The 26,430-nt window shown below is 35.0% G+C and overlaps 2 protein-coding genes across 5 annotated transcripts; both read left to right on the top strand.

The window, feature by feature from the left end:
• Window positions 1–7,276: 7,276 nt before the first annotated feature.
• LOC127453213 (neurexophilin-1-like) lies at window positions 7,277–7,975 on the top strand. Its single transcript, XM_051719458.1, has one exon. It carries the CDS (start codon window positions 7,277–7,279, stop codon window positions 7,973–7,975), a length of 699 nt encoding a protein of 232 aa, XP_051575418.1.
• Window positions 7,976–13,332: 5,357 nt separating this feature from the next.
• On the top strand, window positions 13,333–22,798 carry LOC127453147 (islet cell autoantigen 1-like). 4 transcript variants are annotated; one of them, XM_051719336.1, is made up of 14 exons: window positions 13,351–13,454; window positions 13,970–14,020; window positions 14,133–14,163; window positions 14,260–14,425; window positions 14,888–14,960; window positions 15,110–15,233; window positions 16,133–16,331; window positions 17,208–17,333; window positions 18,061–18,159; window positions 18,399–18,502; window positions 18,805–18,854; window positions 19,084–19,326; window positions 19,745–19,822; window positions 20,700–22,798. In XM_051719336.1, the coding sequence occupies exons 3-14, from the start codon at window positions 14,147–14,149 to the stop codon at window positions 20,813–20,815; spliced, it is 1,395 nt and encodes a 464-aa protein (XP_051575296.1). In that variant the 5' UTR covers window positions 13,351–13,454; window positions 13,970–14,020; window positions 14,133–14,146; the 3' UTR covers window positions 20,816–22,798. The 4 variants fall into 4 exon arrangements, 3 of the variants coding, with proteins under 3 accessions (XP_051575295.1, XP_051575297.1, XP_051575296.1); XM_051719335.1 differs by lacking the exon at window positions 13,970–14,020 and having other exon boundaries at window positions 13,333–13,454; XM_051719337.1 differs by lacking the exons at window positions 13,970–14,020; window positions 19,745–19,822 and having other exon boundaries at window positions 13,333–13,454.
• Window positions 22,799–26,430: the final 3,632 nt, after the last annotated feature.

Below are 26,430 nucleotides of genomic sequence, written 5' to 3'. Positions count from 1 at the left end.
TATATGTTTTCTGACTTACAAATAATAAATGCAGGTGTATTAAACATGCATATAGGATATTTCTTCTACACTGGAAAAAATAACTTGTAAGATTTAATTTTATATTTATTTCACAATTTAACAGTTTTTCTAAGTAAAGTTTTTTAAGTAAAGTCTACAGGACTTAAATCCATGGCATAATATTGATTAAAGACGAAAATGTAACTTAAACATTTCAATTATTACAGCAACTTTTACTTAAGAAATCTGATATACATGGTACTTCAATAAACTTTGACCAGTGTTTCCCAACTTTTTTGCCATAAGCACATATGTGTGTGTGTGTGTATATATATATATATATATATATATATATATGTATATATACATACACCAATCTGCCACAACATTAAAACCACCTGCCTAATATTGTGTAGGTCCCTCTCGTGCCGCCAAAACTGCGCCAACCCGTATCTCAGAATAGCATTCAGAGATGATATTCTTCTCATCCACAGTTGTATTGCAGCAGTGCAGTGTATAAAATTAGGCAGATACGGGTCAGGAGCTTCAGTTAATGCTCACATCAACCATCTGAATGAGGAAAAAATGTGATCTCAATGATTTGGAGCGTGGCATGATTGTTGGTGCCAGATGGGCTGGTTTGAGTATTTCTGTAACTGCTGATTCTGAGATGTGGGTTGACACTGTTTTGGTGGCACGAGGGGGACCTACACAATATTAGGCAGGTGGTTTTAATGTTGTGGCTTATCGGTGTATATATGTGTGTGTGTGTGTGTGTGTAATTTATATATTAACATAATTTATGACTTTTATTTGAAATGCACAATTGGAACAGACTTATGCTATTTATTATTTTAAAATAAAAAAAAAATTAATAATAGCAAAATCCAATACTTTTTTGCATACCCCACTAAGCTAGAGCAAAAAAATGTAAATGTTTGAATAAAAAAAAAATATTTTAAAGTTTACACTTTTACTTATTCAATGTAGAAAGTACTTAATCTTTTCTGCTATATTTATTTCACCACTAAAAAAATAAAATGTTTGGTGTATTTGAAATGATTAGTGAATCAGACAGACTGCTTTTCCATTGCTAAAATTGTGAGTACTTCCCAATCCAAACTGTATATTTGTAGGGATATTTGCATGCATCATTATATTGATGAGGATATTCTAACAAATAGTTAGAAATGTCACAAAGCTTTGATTCATTTCATTTTAGAAATAGAGCTGTCACAAAAGCTCAATAAGTGAAACATAATAAAACCACATTGGCATAAATTCAGGAAAGGGTCAACAATATTATGAAGGTATAGTATTTTAACTGAAAAATGTAACTGTGCTCAAAAATGACAAGGGTATTTTTCATAAATGTCAAGAGGAGCTATGTGATGCGCAAAAAAATGTGACAACTAGCCCCTGTCTCCTCATTCATATTTGAATATACATATACAACTGATCTTTTTAATGTCATTTAATGCTTGTTAAAGACTTATTAATTAAAGTTATTATAAAGTGCTGTCGGATTGGTTCACTAGACATTCATAGGCATTTCCTCCTTCCTTTGAGCATCTGTCAGTGTCAGGTGGAGCTGAATGACTATGTGGCTTCACAGCGCAGACACGAGCCATTCATCTGGAAGATCATCTCTCCCGATGAAGTTCATCATTTAATCTTATTGGGAATCTGATCGGAAAGGGATTAAGAGAAGTTACAGAGTCAGACAACTTCTGAACAATGATGATTAAACACAGTTTGACATTTCTTATGTCACTCCTCTCCATTTATGGGGTAAGTGCATGAACATTTTACTTTAATCACTAATTCATGGTAAAAATCCATCTGTTTGCCGTGGTTGTTGTAACTGATGTTGATGATTTTTGATGGTTTAAAGTTCAGCACCGTGGACAGTGCCTTACAGTCCAGAAATCCCAAAGGAATGTGTGCAAGATTCTTATCAGAGTTTCAGGCATAATTTTTAAACCAATCCTGAAACGTGTTTTAAAACAATTCCTTTATTTATACAAAAATAAATAATTACAAATAAATAAGTGAAGTTCTGAGTCTTCTGACTCTAAATTCTGATTGTAAGGTGCTATTCAGAGTGAATGTGTTCTTGCACTAAATAAAGCAAGATGCTGTGCAACAAATAACAGAACAACATTTTTGGACTTTCTATGAAGTTTTGACTATCATAATATCCTTCTGATAAAATCAGCTTATGGTTTGCCGTTCTTCGCAGTTTATAGCTGGTTCCTAGGCTGGCAAAGCTGCAAGTGCCCCAAACCCATCTAAAACCATTAAAGAAGACCATCCTAACCAATGGAAACCATCTTAATGGCCAGTTAAACCCAAGCTTAAGCTGCTATTTATTAATTTCCTTCAGCAGTATTCTAAATTTAATTTGCAAATCATTCTCTAAATTAATGGCCACATAGCAGTATTTATCCTGTTAAATTTACAGTGAAGTGCTAGCAGCTGTGTTTTCCAGAAAATCACGGCAAACAATACAGTGACCATGATTTAGGCATTACAGGATGTCATTATGGTGCCTGTATATTTGAGTTCACTACTGTATATATCATTAAATGATATAATAAATATGTATACCAACATACTGGGAGTACAAAAATCTGCTTTGCACTTTTTTAAAAACTGATAACAACCACAGAATTACAGGTGGTAATACTTAAACTTAAACTGACATAAATTTCATCAAGAGTGACCTTTCCAGCAGCAATGGCAAATAAATATGGATAAATGCACAGTCAATTACATAAACACAAAACACCATCAGTGTTACACAGGAGACAAGCCCAATTATTGTTTTTCACTATATTATTAACAATAGTTTACCGTAAAAGTACGTGTTGTCTTGTTAAACATAACAATTGTCATTGTTAACTATAAAGTCATTTAAATCATACTTTTCACTTAAAAAAAAAAAAAAAATTACCATTATTTTACTGTTAAATTGAATGCATTGTCTTAAAATTGAATTTTTCAATATACTATGGAAAAATATTTTATTTATAAGATTTATGCATTTCAATTATATATATATATATATCAAAGATTACTCAATTTAATTTGATGGAATTTTGTTATAAAATTTAAATGTGTAATTCTTAAAATATATTGTTTATATATATATATATATATATATATATATATATATATATATATATATTTTTTTTTTTTTTTTTTTTTTTTTTTTGAGTGTACATTGTAAGGGAACTCCAGTTAACCAATTAACAGTATTTTACTGTTAACATTTTCATGCTTTTTCTATTCAAATTCCGAACATTTTTTTACAGTGCTTGTTATATTGGGTGAGCTAACAGCAGTGTTGATGTCTACCTCTCTTGATCTCCAGTCTTGCCTCCTCCTTTTGATTCACTCCCTCCCATCCATTCACCTGTATAAGGTCTGGCCCATACCTTAGACATAATATCGATTTGTCACTAAATGAAATAAGAGGCAACATGGTGCTCGAGCCTCTAAAACAGATTATTGCTTTTTCATATAAATATATTAGTGTGACTGTAAATGTCTGACCCCTGGAGATAAATATCCAATATAAGAGTTCTGTGAAAAGAGATACTGATATCATAAGTTTCAATTTTGGAGTTTCTTTTGCATGCTGGACATGTTCAATGGAATTGCTCCAGTGTTGCAGTAATTTTGCCTTCATCTGATTACAGATACAGAGGCGACTGTTTATGTTTTCTCCATTGATTCATAAAGTTAAATCATGGCTTCCTGATTTATTCACTAATATGCTCAATGCAATAATGGATACTCTTTCAACTTTAGGTTGGTTTGAGTTTCACAGGGAGCATCTCTCTTTTTCTCATCTCTGTCTGTTTCTTTCTGGGAATGTTTCAGCTGAGTTACAGTATGTCGTGATTTCATCTTTTTAGGTGAATTTAATTCCTCCTTTGACTGTTCCAGACACCAATATATTACATTGCCATTGTACATTTTACTTTTTTAAATGTACTGTGGCGATACCATGGTCAAGTGATGGTAATACCTTGGTGCTTTGAGACATTGTATATGTACCCTGATACTAAATGATTATCATATTTATATACCATGGCATTTACAAGGTACCCCAAGGTATTTCAAAGAATAAAAAGGTATTACCATGGTACCATGTCCAAAAAAATCTTGGAGCATCTTAAAAACCAAGGTATTAACATGGCACCTAAATAAACATGGTATTACCATCGTGCATGCCTTGAAAACATGTTATTATCATGGCACCATGTCTAAACAATAGTATTACTCTGGCACCATATATAAAAAACATGGTATTACCATGGTAGGGTACAACAGCACTTTAGATGTAATTTTCTCCAAAAACACTAAACAGCAACAACTATCGCAGTACTTTCCTAAACACCTGTTTGTCACTATGCACTGCAAAATGTTCCTGATCCATGAGATTATTGCGTGCAATGTCTATAGTTTGATTTTGAAGTAATTTGATGTAATGTTGAATATTTTTTAAAATGTTGCAAATGTATGTAGTTAATGGGAATCACTGATATTATCACAAAATACTTATTTGTCCATTTCAGTTTTGTTCAAGGTGATTATGTATATATATATATATATATATATATATATATATATATATATATATATATATATATATATATATATTTTAAAAAAAATAATAACTGTCCAGGACAGTATTTGGGGTAAAAGGAAACCCTGTTGTAGGGGCTAAATAGGTTTGAAATGAAAAATGTTCAAAGTTTGCTCATAATGACTGATCCAGTCACAGTGGAGATTCATTTGTTTATAGAATACTTGAAATGTTGTGAAATGCCAAATGTCATCCCTTTTCTGAAGTGGTTATTATAAATAAGAATTATCTTCATTTGTTACTCAAAAAAGCATAGTACTGTCTCAGAAGTATTCAAAATTTTACCCTTCATCTATTGTACCTATATTTACATGACATCACTGTAACCCCCCCTAAGGACCCTTTTACCCCAAGTGTGAGGTAAAAGTCCCCCCTTACCACCTTTTTTTGATTTATTAATTTTAATCAAAACAACCATATGTTATTATATTTATTTTCACACAAATTATGTTGCTTCATCCATATTTATTAAAAAATAAAAAATAAAAAAAAATTCAAAATTGATACACTGTGACCAGAAAAAAAAGCACATTTTCCTTAAGGTGTGCCTTTAGCCCTGTTTTCCCCTACATGCTTTAAAAACAGTATTGTCATGGTACCATGCCTTAAAACATGGTATTACAACAGCATATCCCTTTAAAACATAGTATTACCACGGTACATGTGCAAACCAAACAAGGCATTACCATCGTGCATGTCTAAAAAACATGCTATTACCACTGTACATGGTTCAAAAACGTAATATTACCATGGTACATACCTTGAAAACATGCTATTACCTAAAACATGCAACCTCCTGAAAACACTGCTGATATTAAAATTATCTCTACAAAATTTCCATTCTGTTCACAGAACTTTCCATCATAACGAGCATACCACATAATTTCATACTTGAATTCAAGAATAAGATGCTGTTTTTTTGCACACATGACCTTTAAATCATGTTTGGGCAAGTTACCACTCTGCCGTCAGACAGCCGTAATCCTGCCCAGAGCTGTTTGGGAGAACTGTCAGTCTCCAGATGAAGTTTAATTATGTTTCACAGCATTCTGACAGTAAAGCTACATGACTTTTACTGTGTTGTGTATCACAAAAAGTAATTCTGAAATGTAAATGAGTCAAACGAGATAAATGGTTTTTGTTACATCTTCATAAATTATCTCATAAGCTTATTGCTGTAGGAGGCTAGAACTGGACAATATCTTTTTCTATATGGACACCTGCTGTCTGTCTATCTGTCTGTCTGTCTGTTTTAGTATTCTCTTGTCTGTTCAGTATTTGATATACTGTAGATGTACTGTAGGTGTAGGACATATTTACTTGCATGTTCAAAATACAGTACATCATGTACAGTATATCATGTATACTGTACATATTTTGCACAGTATATGTGATATAAATGATATAGGATTTTTAACATGCAAGTGTTTAACTAGACTATCAAGAGCAATATAACATTATAGATATGAATTAGAACCAAAATGCACCATAAAGAATGTAGGAGACTATATGATTAATAACCGAAAGCCCATTTGGGGAGAATTCAAATAATTTTACTTAACTGAGTATCCCACGTTATGTTGGGTGATGTTTCCAGATAATTAGATGTGAAAACAGCATGTAGTGCATTCTTATTTCATTTTAATTAAAGGAGTATTTGTTGTGGCATAATATTGACTACCATAAAATATTGACTACCATAAAAATTTAATTCGACTCGTCTCTAATTTTCATTAAAAAAAAAAAAAGCAAAAATCAAGGTGACAGTGAAGTTTAGCCACAAGACATAAACAATATACGTGTAAACATGATTTTAGTGTGATAAAATCACTTACTAACCTTTTCTGTGGAAAGTTATAGCCAATTTGACAATGTAATGTCAACAAACCCTAAAATGACTGTATAAATGTCAATTTAAACAACTTTACAGCTCAAATAATACATGATTTTTAACAGAAGAATTAATTTCTGTAAGTGCTTTATAATAAGCTTCACATTTCTGCCTTCAAACCCTCCAAAAACTGGACACATTCACTTCAATTGTAAGTGCCTCACTGTAATCCAGATTTTTGCTTATTTTTCTTTTTTTAAAGAAAAGGAGGGATGGATCAAAATTTATTTTTGTGGTAGTCAACATTATGCCACAAATGCTGTCAATTGAGCTTAACTTGTATTGAACCTGGAATGTTCCTTTAAGTACGAGTGTCAAGCTCCAAAAATGACAAAAGCAGCCATAGCACCTTTTTAAATCAAGCCATCTTTCCCTAAAACACCCGTAGGTCATTTTGATTTGATAATGATGTCCAAAATTCAATTATGCATTACTGGTACAGCCATATTTGTTTCAGGACTGACCTTGTGCTGAACCATGGCATTGAACAAGTGGAACAAACTGGAATATTTGGATCATTAATCCAAGAGCTAACTTTCAAAATAGCTCTCTAGTAAAACAGATTTTCTGTCAAATCATTCCAGTTGAATTCAGACAGCGGGTGTTTTCATGAAAGTGCACCCAGACATTTTTGTGTGTTCCTAAAAAGCACCTCTCTTGTCTCATTTTGTGTTTCTCAGACCGGATATGCCAAAGGAATTAGTCCTTTGAGCCCCAGGTCTCCACAAATGGACAGACCAAAGACAACAATGAAGCATCCTTGTGCTGACTCTGACTCTTCGCCCAGGTCAAGTCCCGAAGTCCGTGGTGCTGACCTGACCCCGGCCCTCCTGTCTGACAAACTCCGCCCATTTCCCGAGCAGGAGCTCTTGGACTTGGTGCCAAACTTGACGGAGACACACCCATCCGCCCAACAATCCAAGAAACAGCTGATGGTGAAAAGTGGAAAAGTTAAGAAAATGTTCAGTTGGGGGGATTTCCACTGCAAAGTGAAGACGACAAGCCTCAACTTGCTCATCAAAGGGAAGATCGTAGATCACGGCAACGGAACTTTCAGCGTTTCCTTCCGATACAACACCACCGGAGGGGGTAACGTCTCCGTAGGGCTAGTTCCTCCAACCAAAGTGGTGGAATTTGATGAGAAGACGCAACAAAATGTTCTGCATTCGGTGGAGTCCAGGATGTTTAACTGCAAGGTGGAGCATGAGAAGGTGGAAAAAAGTACTCAAAACAATCGCTGCTGGTACGATCCGTCACAAAGCTGTGACCAGGATCAAACCCACAGTCATGTGTCGTGGCTGTGCTCCAAACCGTTCAAAGTCATCTGTGTCTATATATACTTTTACAGCCTGGACTACAAACTGGTCCAGAAAGTCTGTCCAGACTACAACTACCACAGTGAATCTCCATACTTCCCTTCTGGATGATCAGTTTATCACACAATGCAGCAAATATTAGTACATGTATTCTAAAACACTTGGCAACTTGAATAGGAACAGTTCACCCAAAAATGAAAATTCCAACCTGGATTCATAGAAAATATTTCTACATTTTTGCTAAATTACTTTTATGTGCCTCGTTACGTATTGCAACAGTTTACTTATCGCAACAGTTTCCTGGTGAAATGAACACTAGAGGTGCTAAAACGACGACTTTTATTCGCTTTCACGCAAATCACGAGTAGAAGAGCAGTTTATCAGTTCATAAACACTGAATTTTCACCCTGTTTCTCACACAATCTTGTGACATCTAAATACTTTTACCATAGTGCTTACATTTACAGCGATACATTTTATCATTTGCCTTGCAAAAAAAACTACATTTGCAAACTTGTTCATACGCGATCCAATTGCGTGGGAGTTCAACTGACAGAGCGTTGCATTTGTGATGCAAAGGGGTACGAATCCTGAAGAGCACGTGAGTCGACACACATGAGCTGAAAGTGTGATATGAGCGCCACAAAATGATGTGTTTGCTTTGACAATCACTTTTTCATTTCACATTTGCTCTTTTTGACACTTTCGGTTAGGGTTAGGTTTAAGGTTTAGGGTAGGGAGGTAGATTTTGGATTTAAAACTTGATAGAGCATTCAAATTTAAAAAACACATAGGTTTAACTCGCTTTTAGCACCACACAGTGGACATTTCACCTCTTAACTGTCGCGATACGTGTAAGGAGCTGCGTAATATCTTTTTGCAAAAATGTCGGCACAGTCATGTAATGTGCATGAGATCAGGCATGGAAATCCTGTCATCACTTACTCACCATCATGTTGTTCCAAACCTAAATGATCGTATGGTTTCAGAGGACTTAGCATGCATTTCTTTTTTGCCATTTTTGGAGTTTGACAGCTCCTGAACACTGTCCACTTTTGTTTAATGGAAAAGAGCAGCGTGAACATTGTGCCTAACCTCTCCTTTTGTTTTCCACAGTTGAAAGAAAAACTTACAGGTTGAATGGACATGAGGGTGAGTAAATGATGACAGAATTTACATTCTGGGCAAATTATTCCTTCAACTTTGATATTTTTGGCAGAATATTTTTGAGAAACCCCAAACCAGCTCAGAAATGAAGTCTCATATTATAATAGCATTATGATTTTCAAACCCTTTTACATTGTGAAAAATCTTTGTGGCGCACTCAGTGATTGGTCTTCATGCACACTTATGAACTTCAGATGTTGGTGTTTATGACAGGTGCTGCTGTATATGTTTCATTATTCCTGACAGACGGAGCAAAAATTAATGAGATCCTGTAATTGGTTTTGCATTGCTGAGATCATGTGTCAGTGGTTTGTCATATTCTTTGGTGAATTAATGAAAGTGCTCATGAAAGTGAAGATAATTTAATTAACAAATACAATTTTATGCCACACACTGTTGGAAGCAATTACTTAACACAGATTGAAAACGTATGTAAAATGCATGTTCATCTTAATGTTTCTCAAATCTTAAACATTTCAAAATGTAATAATTGTAGAAAGCCTCTATGTTGGACAGTTTCGATACTAAATAGGATGATATATGCCTATTGCAAGCACCTCTGAACTTTTTGAATCTTTCAATTTCTGTGTAAACATCTTTGCAGATTACACAGGGATGTTGTTGCCTTAACAGCAAACAATAATACTCATTTCAAAGGTTTTAAGATAGCAGAATTACTTGCAAGGAAATTACAATCTTATGCTTCCTATAGAAAGCTGCCCACCTTTGCGTCATTTCAAGATAAAGTCAAGTCAAGTCATTTTTATTTGTATAGTGCTTTTCACAACACACAGCGTTTCAAAGCATCTTTACAGATGATCATGCATTAACAGAAAATGAAACTGTAATATTTATAAAGTCTTAGAGACATCATTGTGTAGTTTGATCAAATATGATTGTAAATTGTGTATAGAAATTATATAAATAAATAATAAATTGTATTTAGAACCCCTGTGAGCAAGCTGAAGGCGACTGTGGCAAGGAACACAAAACTCCATGATAAACAAGAAGCTAAATGTCAAGGAATGTCCATAACTCAGTGAAGAGCCTTAGTTTCTCCCACCAATTCACAGAGAAAAAGGATGTAACATAAAATGATCTATATCTATCTATCTATCTATCTATCTATCTATCTATCTGTCGGTCTGTCTGTCTGTCTACACTGTATATATACCTGTGTGTGTGTGTGTGTGTGTGTGTATGTGTGTGTGTGTGTGTGTGTGTGTATAGATAGATAGATAGATAGATAGATAGATAGATAGATAGATAGATAACCCTAACCCTGACTCTTAAACTTACACATTTGGTGCACAAAATCTTTAATATATAGTTGTTGTTTTGTTTTTCGGTTTTTAAATTTTATATATATATATATAATGTAAAACCGAGGAAAAAAAAACAAAAAACCAATAACTATATATTCAAGATTTTGTGCACCAAATGTGTAAGTTTAAGAGTCAGTTATTGTGAAATCCAAATTGATCATCAACCACTTTTCTGAATATTGTAATCACATGTTAAGTAGGAATTTCATTTAGCTCCTTAAAAGGATACATTTTCATCTTCATTGTCAAGTCTATGATAAAGATGTGGTTAGTAATGTTCTGTGGTTTCACTAATGGGGCATGTTGGAAATGTTCTTAGCTGAAATAGTGAATCTCATGACTTATGAACATGCACAGGTCATATTTCACCCAAAAATCAAACATCAAAAGAAAGAAATAAGAAATTATATTTTGCTCAAAGAAATTAAGCCTGTTTTGGTTTTTTGTTTTGTTTTTTGGATCATTAAAATGTTCTAGCATTATATTATTATTATTATTATTATTATCTCATTACAATTATTGAACTTCATGGTATTATTTGTTGTACTGCCTTTAATGCATGCTGATTTAACTGTAAAATAATTATATTACAGTATTTTTTTTTTCAGTTGTTCCTTTGAGAACAATGGAAATAAAAAATAAAAAATAAAAAAGTTACATTTGTGCTTTATTCTCATTATATTATCTCATAATGCAAAAAGGTTACTAAAATGTTCACAAAAACTGGCTTCATTTTTTAATGCGTAGTATAATATCATGACATTTCTTTCTTTTATTCTTATTTTTTTATTTTCTTTTTATTTATTTATTATTATTATTTTCAGAGCAAAATGTGACCTAAACATGTTTTCTTGATATTCACAGCACATAGTGTTCCTCCAGGGGGGCCCACTGTGGCTCAAAAAGCCAAATCGATTGTTCCTTTGCGCTACTTTCACATCTTAAATGTTCACATCTTTTTTTTTTTTTTTTTTTTTTTTTGTCTTACTGCAGATATTCGTACACTAAAACATAATAATTTACTTGTGTTAATGTAAATAATTGTATAAAATTAAATGTAAAGGTGGATAGTGCTCATCAAGCACTATCCACCTTTTTCCTGAACGCGGAAGTGTTCCACGATTCGACTGTTTTCAATTTCCGGTCTCCAGTGTTTTCTCTTGCATCTGTGTATATTCTTAGTGGTTAATGTAATGTTTAAGGTATTACATATGTAAAAATTGTCAAAAGCCGATACTTCACAGAGTTGAGGTGACCATTTTTGTATAGGCAGTGCCTCACCTGAGTGTGTAGATGACACGATGATCTGAGGTGAGTTATGCTGATATCAGTAATTATTCTGAGCTGTTATGACAGCCAACAACTGCACAAGTACAGCCTGAAATTCATTTTTACTTCAAGTAACACTTAAATAATTGTTGTTCTTCTCTGGATCGCTCGTTTTGGCAGTTTTTACTTGCCGTCTCGAGACCAAGAGGGTCCCCACTTCAGACTGTAGCGCGATGACGTAGTGGATCTAATCCTCTGCGTAGTGGATTTTGGTGACGTAGTGGATGTTTTGGTTTTTATGCGTTACACTGTGTACATTATTATTTACTTAGTATTAAAGCATTACACTGAGACATTTGTTTAATATAGCTTAGCTTTCAAAAATGGTCATAACCATGGATTTCGTAAATTACTTTTCCTTGTTTTTCCTCTTCACCCACAGAAAACAAACAGAGTATAGGCCTATTAATTAAGCAATATACTCCTCGCTATAATGTGCTCCTCATTTTAACATCTCCTCTGCTGTACATAAATGCCATGGGGTGAAGTATTTGTATTTGTATATTAACATGTAGTGGTCAAACATACTTGGAAGTATGCATAAGTGAAATTAAAGTGAATCTGAGCTCTTTAAAAATGACGCCCTCAGCACACAGAACCGAATGGAGCACATATGTTACTCTGAGCATGAGATGGAGTTGTGGAGCACAGAACCGCTCTGAATACATTGTAATGCTTATACGCAATACAGATGGGACAGAGCAGTGTGCATATGCTTTGAAGCGAACAGCTTGATTTCTGTATTAATTATAGCCATTTGCGGTTAAATAATCGCACAGTCATACTGCCATTTTATTTTAATTAATTGTGCAGCCCTAATATATAAATGTTGTGTGTGTGTGTGTGTGTGTGTGTGTGTTATGAATATATACTGTATTAATGACCGTTAAATACGCCACAGTAATAAAAACAATATATTAATGTGAATACGCATGCGCATTAAAACATCCACTACATCATGCGCATGGGATTAGATCCACTACGTCATCGCGCTACAGTCTGCAGCGAGGATTACTTGAGAGAGACAATAGTACTAGTAGAAAAGCTTTAAAAAATTGTTCACCTGTGCTCTGTCTTCAAAATCTTTGTATAAATCAAAGGTCAAGTGTCTTTGTGAATGTAGGTATCTTTTTTCTTTTTCTCTTCTTCTTGCTCCCCTGGCACAAAAATGTATGTTGTATTGTAGTAGTGTTTTGTTGTTCAAAGCAAAATTAAAAAATAATAAAGAAATATATATATATTTTAAAAAGTACTTGAGAGAGACCAGAGAAATACAAAACAGGCAATTAGAATCATCATGGCGCCGCCCAGTGTTTGCTCAGGAAAACTGGATATTATTTTTAAAGCCTTTGTAATCGCAAACGACTGTGATTGGCCCATTCTCACCAGCGATTAGAAAAGTAACAGGTATCACCTGGCAACACCCTGGTCTCCCAACAGCGGTCTGAAGAATAATTTACACCTGTTTATTGACACTAAGGAACTTCAAAAGCGGTTGCATGCATAGTGAAAAGTCGAAATAGCATAATTATTATTAAGACGGATCACCCCCCCCCCCCCCATTTTAGAGGCCTCTATTTCATGCTTATTGCCATTGTACAATCCCATTCTACTTCGACGTTCGCATTGCGCTCGTACGGTAGCGCGCATGACGTCACCACTCTGCTCAAGTACGCGCACCCAAACACACGCATTGAGACACATAAAGGGTTTTATTTTCCTTTAACAGCATGTTTTAAGATCTACAGCTCGGATCCATATCTTTAAAGGTGAGTCTCGCAATAAGCTAATTGTTTCATTGCAAATAGATCCTTTCCTTCATTCACTGTATTGCAAAATGGCATAATATAGTGGACAGAGAAATCGTTATTTGTTTTTGTTGCGGCAGAGAATAAAATGTGGATGTTAGAAATACGTGTAGGATGAATATTGTGAGCGATAAAAGGATCTTTAGCTCAGTTATTATATATAATGTGGTAACACTTTACAATAAGGTTCCATTCGTTAACATTAGTTAATGCATTAGGTATCATGAACTAACAATGAACATATTGTATAGTGCATTAATTAATGTTAACTAATACAACTTTTCATTTTAAAACTGTATTAGTATATGTTGGAGTTAACATTAACTAAGTTTAATAAATGCTTAATAAGTATTGTTCATTGTTAGTTCATGTTAACTAATGGAACAAATGGAACCTTATTATAAAGTGTTACTAATAATGTTTATTATTAGAGCGCATCTCTTCCCAATGAGACATATAGCTGCCATCTCTTTCAGGATCAGTGTTTGTCAGCTGCTGAATTACATATTGAGATAAAGAACAGGCTTGTATGTTCAATGAATGATTTCTTATTTATACAGAGTATTAATAAAGGGATGTATGTTATTAAAAATTCTACATTATTGTAAGTTTTTTAAAATTTGGGATTCTTTGTTTCAGATAAACTCATAATCATGGAGAAAGGGAACCAGTGAGTATGCAAAGACCATTGATATGCAGACATCCATGTTAATGTGGAATTAAATAAAGGAGATGCTTTTATATATGGTTTGTCTTGTCTGTCCAGTGGTTATTCTCAATTGGATCACTTCCTTCAAAGTCAAGAATCCTCTGTGGTGAACAAGTTCCAGCAGAAATACTGGAAAACCAAGCAAACTTTGATCAAAGTCACGGGGAAGAAGGAGGATGAACACGTTGTTGCTTCCGATGCCGACCTGGATGCTAAACTTGAGGTGAGAAGCTGATATATTTCAAAGATCTTTATCTGTTTATCCAGCTGAAGAAAGCAGGGCTCCCCATGAGAAAGATAATCACAAATGAGATCTCTTTAATATCTCAGTTGCGTTCCTTGAGAGCACAAGATCAAATTAAGACCTTTGCTGAAGTCTCCTTCTGCTTCTCCAATGTTTCTTCTAATCTCACATTAGATTTGCCAAAGTCAGAGATTTCAATATAAACTTATACATGTCTCATCAAATTCTCTCAAGACCAGATTATCTGATCCATGCTATCTACATTAATTTTATAGCTGTAATGTACTCTCACTGTATGTCAACAGTTGTCTCAGTTGTGTCTATTTTTATTTCTTCTAAGGAACTTTAAGGGAAACATGGTCACATTTAGGCCTCCTGAGCTATATGAAAGAGCAACTTCTGAGCAATAATCATGTCCCCCCCCCCCCCCCCCGCCCCCAGGTGTTTCATTCTGTACAAAGAACATGCATGGAGCTCCTTAAGGTGATTGAACACTATCAAAGAAGGATCAGCCGTAAGTTACCTTCAAATTCAGACATTTATCCCTAATCACTCAAATTCTCACAACTCGGGAGGTTGATTTCACTTTTAATTTTATTATCCAAAGAAAGCATACCTGATGGGTTCTTGATGTCCATGACTAAGTTCTGATGCTCTTTCCAGTTTTGTCCCAGGAGGAGAATGAACTGGGTCGGTTTCTGCGTTCCCAGGGTTCCCAGGACAAAAGTCGAGCTGGAAAGATCATGCAAGCGACTGGGAAAGCTCTCTGCTTCTCCTCTAAACAAAGGTCAGTTCTCTATATTTACCTTGAACTTTAAAAGCAAGCTTGTTATTCTTCAGCTATTTGAGTTTTTTGTGCCAAATTCTATGTTACGTCGCAGTTTCCTGGTGAAATGAACACTAGAGTCGCTGCAGCAACTGTGTGTTTTATTCATTTATACACAAATCACGACTACAACAGATGATTATGACATTATAAACACTTATTTTTCACTCTTTTACTCACACACTGCTATTTTATGATATCGAAACACTTTTGCTCTAATACATAATTTGAAAAACTATACATTTTGATGCTTGTATTACAGACCCACCTACATTTACACGTTTATTCCAATGTGGTTAGTTTGCACAGTAGCTCACCTGGTAGAGTGTTGGACTTTGGACTTGGAAGACTGCAGTTTGAGCCTAGCACTCAAGGTGACATGTGAGATGAAAGTATCATAAAAGCATCATGAAATGATGTGGTTGGATCAGAAAAGGTGCTTTTAATGTCACATTTGCTTTTTGGACATATCGGTTAGGTTTAGGTGTTGGTTAAAGGTAAGGATGTCTGTTTTGTTTACCTCTCATTTGCTATGAGGACACTATCGGTTAGGTTTAGGTTAAAGTTTTTGGTTAGGTGGATATGTTTTACCCATTAAAACCTCCATCTACTATTCACCTTAAAAACCTCGTCTGATTATGACACCAATTCACTCATTGTTGGCGCCCCCCACTGGACATTTCACTGGAAAACTGCAGCCAAATGTGTAATGAAGCACGGCATTTTGTTTTGCAAAAATTTTGCCATGGTAACATAATTGTCATGAGACTAGGCTGCAAAATTCAGAATTTAAGAACTGGCTTTCAGTTCATGAGTTGGAATTTTAATTGAATTCATATGTTAAACTCTTCTCTCTGCAGGCTGGTACTGCGCGGACCGCTGGGTCGACTGTACCAGGAGGTGGAGACGTTCCGTTACCGAGCGATCTCAGACACGTGGCTGACGGTGAACCGGATGGAACAGTCACGGACAGAGTACAGAGGAGCTCTGCTCTGGATGAAAGATGTTTCTCAGGAGCTTGACCCAGATACACACAAACAGATGGAGAAGTTCCGCAAGGTCTGTTTCACCACGACAGGTCACCCCGAGAACTCTGATGCAAAAACATAATCGATAAAAGCTTATTGCAAAAGTGTTTCAAAAAGAAAGAAAATCAGTATTGCATCACTTCTCGTGTTATGGTTTTATTAGGATGAATTGCTGTTTTTGTATTACTCATCTGTAAGTCTCTTTGGATAAAAGCTTCCACTAATGAATAAATGTACATGTAAATGTAAATATGAAATAGAATAGAATTTGTCTTGAATTTTCTTGCTTGGTACAAAAAACACAATTAACACATTACAAATAGGCTACGTATATCCTCACATCCCCATATACTATCCATGAATTAACAAAATACAATAATGAATCAATTAAAGGTATACTGTAAATGAAGGACATTTAAGTCATTGTTGCTTGGAAAGTGTTTTGCCATAAAAAAAAGCTGGTCAAAAGTCCCAGGAAATTACTGTACTGCACTTAAACAGTTTCACCATTAGAGGGAGTACCAGCCTGTAAACGTTATACAGTGGGATGAGTAGAAAGTCGGATAGTTATTAGTTACCTACAGTAGTTTACATGAACTAACAATGAACAATACTTCTACAGCATTTATTAATTTTGGTTAATGTTAAACCAAAAGTTAGTTAATGCACTATGAACTAACAGTGAACAATTGTACTTTTGTAAAGTAACATTAACAAAGAATAATAATTGCTGTAAAAAATGTATTGTTCATTGTTAGTTCATGATAATTCATGCATTAACTAATGTTTACGAATGGAACCTTATTGTAAAGTGTTACCAGAATGTCTTACTGTAAATAAAGAAATCGATTTTAATCAGCTCTTGTTCATTTTTGCCAGAAGTTTCAGATCATTTTACACTTCTCAGGTTCAAACTCAGGTGCGTCAAACCAAGACGAGTTTTGACAAACTGAAGAATGATGTGTGTCAGAAGGTTGATCTGCTTGGAGCCAGTCGCTGCAATCTCCTCTCGCACGTCCTGACAACCTATCAGGTATCCAGTAGTTTTATGTTTCTATGTACAAGTGTAGATGGTGCTGTATTTTAATTGCTTCATCACCTATCCCTAACCTTACCCTATTTGTAGTTTATTTCTATTTACCTGAGTATTGTAACTGTATACTAATATACAGTATGTAACTAAGAAATAATAGACGGCGTATCGTTTCGTTTTTGAAAAATAATGCACACCGGGTAATTCAGTCAAGACGTGAAGTGGTTGGCTGTGCATTATTTTTCAATAATATTTAAACGCTCTTGTGGGTGGAACTACTATTAAAATAAAGTTCAGAAATTATAGAAATTGTTTGTCATTTTCATCCGATTTGCTTAGCCAATGTCAATAGCCTGTACAGATCTTTGAAATAACTGAAATCATTATGCAAAGTGATATGGAACCGTATTGCTGGCAACATGGAACATGGAACTACTTCATAGCCGTCAACACCTTAGAACGTCTGTCAGCCAATCAGAATCACGCATTCAGCAGTGCCGTGGTATACATGTTTAGAAATATGTTCCTATAATTTATTTAACTGTAAAGTAATATAGCAGAACTATTTCATTTTAAGTTTGATGTCCAAGGGGCTGTTTTTTGATAAAATACTTGAGAAGCCATGAATGCGATTTGTTTTTGTTGTAATCTGAATGGATTGTGAATAGCAGCACATTATCTCTTATAATTTAGGGTAAATATCTGTCTCTTCTTGTCTGTACTACAGACCACACTGTTGCACTTTTGGGAGAAGACTTCTCACACTATGGCCGCCATTCATGAAAGCTTCAGAGGTTGCCAGATGCATGAGATTTCAACACTGGGGGTGAGACGATTCAAATGAAGTTTAAAAAGGAAAGATTGTCAGACTTTGAATTTTTGCTTCCCAAAGTTTTGCCTGAAAGTAAAAAAAAATTAATAAAATAAAAAATGAATCTCATATGAGATTTGTGATTAACTTAAGAAATGGGTATAAACCCTCTTGAGCATCTTATTATTATTTTATTTTTTTGTTTAGTTTTATGTCCAACAAACCTGTTCAACTTTTGCTTTATGTTACTCCAGGATCCAAAGAGCAAGAGCTCAGATCCAGCTGCAAAGAAAAAGGTAAAGAAGAAAATTAAGGCAAAAGCAGAAGACGAGGAAATGAGACAGAATACAGATGAAATGTATGAGCTGTTTCATGTGTTATTTAAAGGAATAGTTCACCCAAAAAATATTTTCTGTCATTGTGTACTCACCCTCATGTTGTTCTAAACCCATATGCTGTTATTTTTCTGCGAACCACTGAACAAGGAAGAATTTTTGAAGCTGATGTTACTTTTATGTTTTTTATCCTTTTTGGAGCTTTACAGACATAGTCACAAAGAACTGGAAAAGAGCTGCATGAGGGTTATTATTATTATTATTTTTATTTATGTGAGCTATTATTAAAAGCTATAATCACTTGTGTTGTCCTTACTCATTTTAGGCTTATTTCAATTGAAGAAGAAAATCACAGTAGGACGTCCACACAAACAGGTAAACCTTAAATGAAAACATTTTTATTTAGTTTTATTAAATAAAAACAATTATTAAATTATAAATATTTCAGTCTTTATTTGAAAAAAAAAAAGAGAGAAGTTGAACTCTTGAAAAGTATTTTTTTTTTATCTTCAAGAATGACAAAATAACTGAAGTACTGTATCCAGTTTAACAGCGAAGTATCGACCATTGATTTCTTGACTTTTGCTGCCCTGTTTATACACAGGAAATGATGAGTGTTTGTCCAGCAGTCAGGAGAAGGATGGCTTGAGTCTGTTGAATGAGATTCTGGGCAGCAGTTCTCTGGATGAGAGGGGTTTCTCGCAGGAATGGCGTGATGTGTTTGGTGAAGATGAGCCGACTGGCCGTATCAGAGCAGAGGTTCAGACAGAGGAGGATGAATCTGCTTTCTTTCTGCCATCCAAACTGCTCGATCAAAACATGAATGATCTGCAGTCTTCAGTCTCAGGTGAGAGGAAAGTCAGCCATGTCCAGTGGACCTGAACACTACATATGTAATATTGATTTAACATAAATGTGTGGGGGGTACACAGTGTGCACTCAATGAAAATGTATTTTTACATGTTCTTCACAAATAATGAGTCAAGGCCAATGAATCACTGGTTTAAAAAAATATTTATTGAGTAAATTTTGTTTCAGTAAATATGGTCCCACAGACCCAAACACAAGAAGTTTTAAAGATCATGAAAAAAATAAAATAATATATTTATATGTATTGGATATATATATCCATTCTTGTCAAACATTGACTGGTAGTATTGATCATTTTAGGTTTTAACTAATGACATCATATTGCTTTGCTGTACATTTCTGTTTATGCATATAATGAATATCTCACTCTTTTTTTAATCACATCTGTATTCCAGGTAGGGCAACAGCCATTCCACAGGATATTTCAGAAACCTCTGTAGCAAGTGAAAACTCTTCCAAACCTGTAGTCAAAGGTACTTATAAACAAATAGCAAAAATACAATAAATTAGGAGTGTAAAATTCATTAATACATTACAGTGCATTGATTTGATAAAGAAAAGTTGATGAATCAGTTACATAATTTAATTATAAGTTATAATAATACTCAAAGTATTTTGCCTTCACTTATTATTAGGGCTATCAATTTAATATGTTAATTCAGTGCGATTCATTTAATAAAAAATAATGCAATATATCATATCCCTGGATCTTGATAAGGAATATTCATACCATCGCGAGCAATTTAAGCTTGAAGTACCACCTGTTTTCAGCAGGGGTCAGTAAGTGAATCTCCCCAGCTAAAACACGCAGCTATACAGAAAACAAACCACATTCAGGCTTGCTTGACACTAGAGACCGCACAAAATGAGGACGCCTTCTTACGTTCGAACACAGCTGGATGTAGCACAACTCCAAATGCAGGGGTTTTGAGATGTGTTTTTAAAGTTTCAAACTACATTTAACTTGACACAGCGAGCTAAAAACGCTGCGTTTATGACTAAATGTAACTAAAGTGAGACGGCCCTTAAGCATCATCTGATGCATGTGTACATTGACACGTCCTTATAATATGCCCTTATAATAAATCTCTCTCTGACAGATTGACGAATACAATTGCAAAATGGATTGCTGCGAACTGTAGGCCAATGATAGGCTTATTTGTGAGTAATTACGATTAATCCGATTAGTTAATTGGCATTTCATGCAATTCGATTAAAAAGTTTAATCGATTAACAGCCCTACTTAATATACAAATTCTTCAAAATAAAATAAAAAATACTTTTGATAAAATATGCAATAAAATATTTGAGAAAATATGACCACATAACTGTGTGCTTTTCCAATCACAGATAACACCTCAAAAGATCTCTCAGCTTGGTTCAACTTGTTTGCCGATCTGGATCCACTGTCAAACCCAGATGCGATTGGCCGGACAGACGAGGAACGTGAGCTGCTTAATGCATAATCAGATGGACTTTATCGCTCGTTACACATACAGCAGTTCACACATGTAAGAGGCCTACAGATGCTTGTATTAGGCAGATATCAGATATGATTTCTAAATGCCATAACCTTAATTATTTCATGAATAAATATTTGCTGCCAAAATATACCAGTAATATTCACTCTGGCCTTGATTCCCAAGCTGGAAGTTTTTTCTTTCCATTGCTAGTTTTATCGAGGCTGTTTGGTTTGCCATGACATTGCAGATTTTCCATGTATTACATAATCATGTATACTTACAATATTTTATCAACTATCCAACAACATTCCACTACAGTATGTTAATAGTTAATTTTTTGGTTTTGTATATTGTAATATTGCATGTATGCATATCTTTTGTTTTATCATTATTCGTTTTAGATGTTCAGCCTTGATTAATCTAGATAGAGTAACAAAAGAAAGTGGAAAATATTTTTGAAAATGTTCTCCCTAAGCCTGTTTTGGTAAAGAAAAGGTATGGAGTGGTGGTGGTGTAGTGGGCTAAAGCGCATAACTGGTAACTCAGAAGGTTGCTGGTTCAATCCCCACAGCCATCACCATTGTGTCCTTGAGCAAGGCACTTAACTCCAGGTTGCTCCAGGGGGATTGTCCCTGTAATAAGTGCACTGTAAGTCGCTTTGGATAAAAGCGTCTGCCAAATGCATAAATGTAAAGACTGCATATTATCTTAGTTTAAAACTAATGCTGCATTTCAAAAGCCTTAAAGAAGAGAGTTGTTTAGGCAATGTCAATAATAAATTTATTTTAATGAAGGTCAGATCTTTATCACATAGAAACTGTAGCTAATATGAAAGCAGCCATTGATTAGTCAAGCAGTTTATATTTGTTTTAAATGGTCTTGCTATTGTTCTAGTCAAGAGATTACCAATTCAAATGCTGGGAAACAGCTTGGTCAAACCAGGCCTGTGTTACATAAACATTTATCATTTAGTATTTGTTGGTTAACTGTATTTATTATAACCTAGTGATGAATATGTGTATAGGTGTTCCTGAAAGTAGGGTCCTATTACCTAGATCTTGACATTCACCATGACCCTACAAAACTGACAATCTGCACACATAAAAGTGCAATAGGGATGCAATATAAATTCATTTTCTTACATATATAAACAGTATACTGTATATGTACACTACCGGTCAAAAGTTTAGGGTCACTTACTCATTCTTTATTATTATTATTTTTCACATTTTAGAATAATAGTAAAGTCTTCAAAACTATGGAAGAACAGAAATGGAACTATGGGAATTGTGTTGTGACTAAAAAAATTCCAAAAGAATACAAAACTATGTTATATTTTAGCATCTTCAAAGTAGTCACCCTTTGCCTAGAATTTGCAGACATGTACTCTTGACATTTTCTCAACCAACTTCTTGAGGTATCACCCTGGGATGCTTTTTAAACAGTATTGAAGGAGTTCCCATCTATGTTGGGCACTTATTGGCTGCTTTTCTTTATTATTTGGTCCAAGTCATCCATTTCAAAAACTTTTTTTTTATTTATATTTTTTATAACGTGGTTTTGTAATGAAATAAATTAATATGTTAGCACAGTTATATTTTTGTCTACAAAACTAATTTCAAACATTTTAGCATACGCCTTCAAATCAAAAGATTTTTAAGATCATGAGAAACATTTCAATCAAGTGACCCCAAACTTTTGAACGGCAGTGTATGTATGTACGGTATATGAATCCACAAAACACCTAATATAAAGTGAGAACAAACAGCCTTAATGAATAATATTAAATAATATGATCAATGCTTTCTTAGACAAAAGAAAACAAATGCGTAATAGTCCTATATTAACCACTTCACCAAAAATTGGTAAATTGTTCTGTATTTATGTTATATTATTGCTTTTTACATTTTTTTTCATTAATCACAATATGGATTTTACCCTGAACGGCATGAAATGAATTACTAATAAAAGAATATTATAATCTTATGTTGCTACCTGTGTGTAATAATCATACAGAAATGACTTAAACGGCACACTGGAAGCTGTCCTTTAAAATTATAGATATTAAAGATGGGTAGGATGGAAAATTATTTTTCTCAGAAAGCAATATGTAATTTCCGTAAACCAATGACATAATTTCCGTGTCTGTTAGTATTAATTATTAGGGCCCAAGCACTGAAAGTGTGGAGACCCTATTGTTCTTCTAAGGATTATTATTAGGGCCCAGTCACTGAAAGTGCAGAGGCCCTATTGTTCTTCTAAGTATTTTAATTTTTTGGGCCTAAGCACAGAAAGTTCGGAGACCCTATTGTTCTTCTAAGGTGCTATTTTTCTTCTAAGGATTATTATTATTATTAGGGCCCAAGCACTGAACGTGCGGAGGCCCTATTGTCTTTCTAAGGATTATTAGAGCCTAAGCACTGAATGTTTGAGGCCCTATTGTTCTTCTAAGGATTTCTCTTTCTTTAGGGCCCAAGCACTGATAGTGCGGAGACCTTATTGTTCTTCTAAGGATTATTATTATTATTCTTTTGAAGGTTTTCCGTACTTTTGGGGTACAAAACGTGTGAAAACTCTTGAAAATTTGCACAATCATCAGAGTCATTGGCCATTAGGGCTTGGAAAATTTGCAGGGGGGGGGGGGCTCTGTAGTGCCACCTAGAAAACGGGCATGTTCGGGGGGCTCTGTAGCACATCCCGTTTGAGTGACATTGTACACATATAGATCTCATCAAGCCGGACAACTTTCGTGCTGATAGTCATAAGCTTCGCCCAACAGGAAGTCGGCCATTTTGGATTATTTGAAAAAATGCATGCTCTGGAATTTGAAATACTACTAGGGATTTCACGTTACAGGTACCAAATGTGGGTGACATCATGCCAAGACATTGATAATGCTAAATTGCAAACTGATTTTTGATAGATCAAACAGTGTTGCCATGGCGACGCGATAAAATAACATCAGAAAATTGGAAAAAGGAAGTCTTCTGCATGCATAGTGTAAATTACATCAAAATTGAGCCAAATGTTTGTCCTTGCAGGCTGATCACATTGATGTGGCTATTGTGGGTTACAGTCGTAGCGCCACCAACTGGCGGAAGGAAGTGTGGCACTTTTAACAGATTTTGAAATATCCCTCTTATGTTTACCTGAATTGCATTAAAAATTTTTAGACTAATGTCAAGACAGTGCAGATTTAAAATTCTGAAGGTAATCTTGATATCTGACATGGCAACACATTATATTTTATTATTCCTTTTCATGTATATTCATGTTTTTGAGATACTTGGCATGTTTTTTTTTGGATTTTCTCCCCAATTTGGAATGCCCAATTCCCAATGCTCTAAGCGTTGTGATTCGCCTCAATCCGGGTGGCGGAGGACGAATCTCAGTTGCCTCTGCGTCTGAGACCGTCAATCAGTGCATCTTATCACGTGGCTTGTTGAGCACGTTACAGTGGAGACCTAGCGCGTGTGGAGGCTCACGCTATTCTCCACGGCATCCACGCACAACTCACCACGTGCCCCACTGAGAGCGAGAACCACACATTATAGCGACCACGAGGAGGTTAACCCAACATGACTCTACCCACCCTAGCAACCGGGCCAACTGGTTGCTTAGGAAGCCTGACTTGAATCACTCAGCACGCCCTGGATTCGAATTTGCGACTCTAGGTGTGGTAGTCAGTGTCTTTACTTGCTGAGCTACCCAGGCCCCCCAGTACTTGATATGCTTGAATTTTCATGATATTTTACACACACATCAGAGTTGTTGGCCATTCGGCCTGGGCAAAAGTTAACACATGGGCATGGCTGGGGAGCTCTGTAGCGCCACCTTTTGCAAAAGTGGTGGGGTCAGTTTCTTCTATGGTCAAGTCAAGTCATTTTTATTTGTATAGCGCCTTTCACAACACACATCGTTTCAAAGCAGCTTTACAGAAGATCATGCATGAACATAAAATTAAACTGTAATATCTATAATGTCTTAGAGTCATCATTGTGTAGTTTGATCAAATAAGATTGTGAAATGTGTTTAAAAATAAGTAATTAAATAATAATTGTATTTATAACCCCAGTGAGCAAGCCGAAGGCGATTGTAGCAAGGAATACAAAACTCAATAAATGTTGGTTAATGGAGAAAAATAACCTTGGGAGAAACCAGACTCACTGTGGGGGCCAGTTCCCCTCTGGCTAACATCATGAATATAATGCCAATATTACTTATGTATAGTGCAAGTCATGGTTTAAAATTATTAAACTAAGTAAGTGTTAAGGGTCAGTGTTTAAAAAAAGATTTTGTATGAACTGTAAGATTAATGACTAATGTCTTTGAAGTCCATCCTGGATTAACTGCAGAAGTTCACATAGATGCAATTGTCCTTGTTAGTTGGCTGATGAAGGGTTTTGTTGGCAGTTAATTGATAGTTTATGTATTCCATTTCAAGAGTGTATTCCATCATTAGACTGAGATGATTCAGGCAGAGATCAGTTAGGTGCATTGCAGTTCAACCTGGCCGGTAATTTCTGTGAGGTATATCCTAAGTCCAAGGTTCAGGCAAAGTCATATGAAGTATCGCATGTCTTATGGTTGGAGTTGGCATCAGTTCATCCTCTGAAGTCCATTGTAATAGACTGAAGTGATGTTTGGCTGGCACCGGCTGCTATTAGTCATCATCACACAGTGAGATGTAGCAGTAGAGTGAAGCAGGAATGGAGCTGGATCCAGCCGGTTCTGGTGACCTCAGGATAGGAGTCCCGAGGTTGAGACAGGGAAACAAATAAAATAATATTAGCATAGATGCCATTCAATTTATTGCAGAGTTATAGATCATGATCAATGTTTCTGGTTTCTGGTCAGGCAGACCTAATTAAAGCAGCCTAATTGTGAGTTGAAGGATAAATTAGGTGTATGCCTGGCTAAATAGATGAGTCTTTAGTCTAGACTTAAACTGAGTGAGTGTGTCTGCATCTCAAACAGTGTTAGCAAGACAATTCCATAGTTTAGGAGCCAAATATGAAAAGGATCTACCTCCTTTTGTGGATTTTAATATTCTAGGAACTATTAACGGGACAGAATTTTGCGATCGTAATGAACTTGATGGAATATAGCATGGTAGGAGGTCACTTAAGTACTGCGGAGCTAGACCATTCAAAGCTTTGTACGTAGTTAACAGAATTTTAAAATTAATACAAAATTTAACAGGTAGCCAATGTAACGACGATAAAATGGGGCTAATATGATCATATTTCTTTTGTTCTAGTCAGCACTCTGGCTGCTGCATTTTGAACCAATTGAAGTTTATTTATTGATCTTGCTGGACATCCTCCTAGTAATGCATTACAATAATCTAGTCTTGAGGTCATGAATGCATGAATTAGTTTTTCGGCATCAGCAACAGAGAACATTTGTCGTAATTTAGCAATATTTCTTAGGTGGAAGAATGCTGTTCTACAAACATTGGTAATTTGATTTTCAAAGGACAAACTGGTATCAAATATAACACCTAAGTTTTTAGCTGCTGAAGATGATGTAACAGTACATCCATTGAGAGTCAAATTATATTTTAGCGGCTTATTTTTAGAGGTTTTTGGTCCAATAATTAGTACCTCTGTTTTGTC

Source organism: Myxocyprinus asiaticus, chromosome 15 (genome assembly GCF_019703515.2).
Source record: "Myxocyprinus asiaticus isolate MX2 ecotype Aquarium Trade chromosome 15, UBuf_Myxa_2, whole genome shotgun sequence".
Lineage (NCBI taxonomy): Eukaryota > Metazoa > Chordata > Actinopteri > Cypriniformes > Catostomidae > Myxocyprinus > Myxocyprinus asiaticus.
The sequence above is the reverse complement of the archived record's forward strand: the minus strand, read 5'-3'. Positions and strand labels throughout refer to the sequence as shown.

Coding starts and splice junctions, on each gene's coding strand:
- LOC127453147 (XM_051719335.1), top strand. Junction 17,334..18,060: donor ACGTCCTGACAACCTATCAG/GTATCCAGTAGT, acceptor TCTGTACTACAG/ACCACACTGTTGCACTTTTG. Junction 18,160..18,398: donor ATGAGATTTCAACACTGGGG/GTGAGACGATTC, acceptor ATGTTACTCCAG/GATCCAAAGAGCAAGAGCTC.
- LOC127453213 (XM_051719458.1), top strand. CDS start 7,277: ATGGACAGACCAAAGACAACAATGAAGCATCCTTGTGCTGACTCTGAC.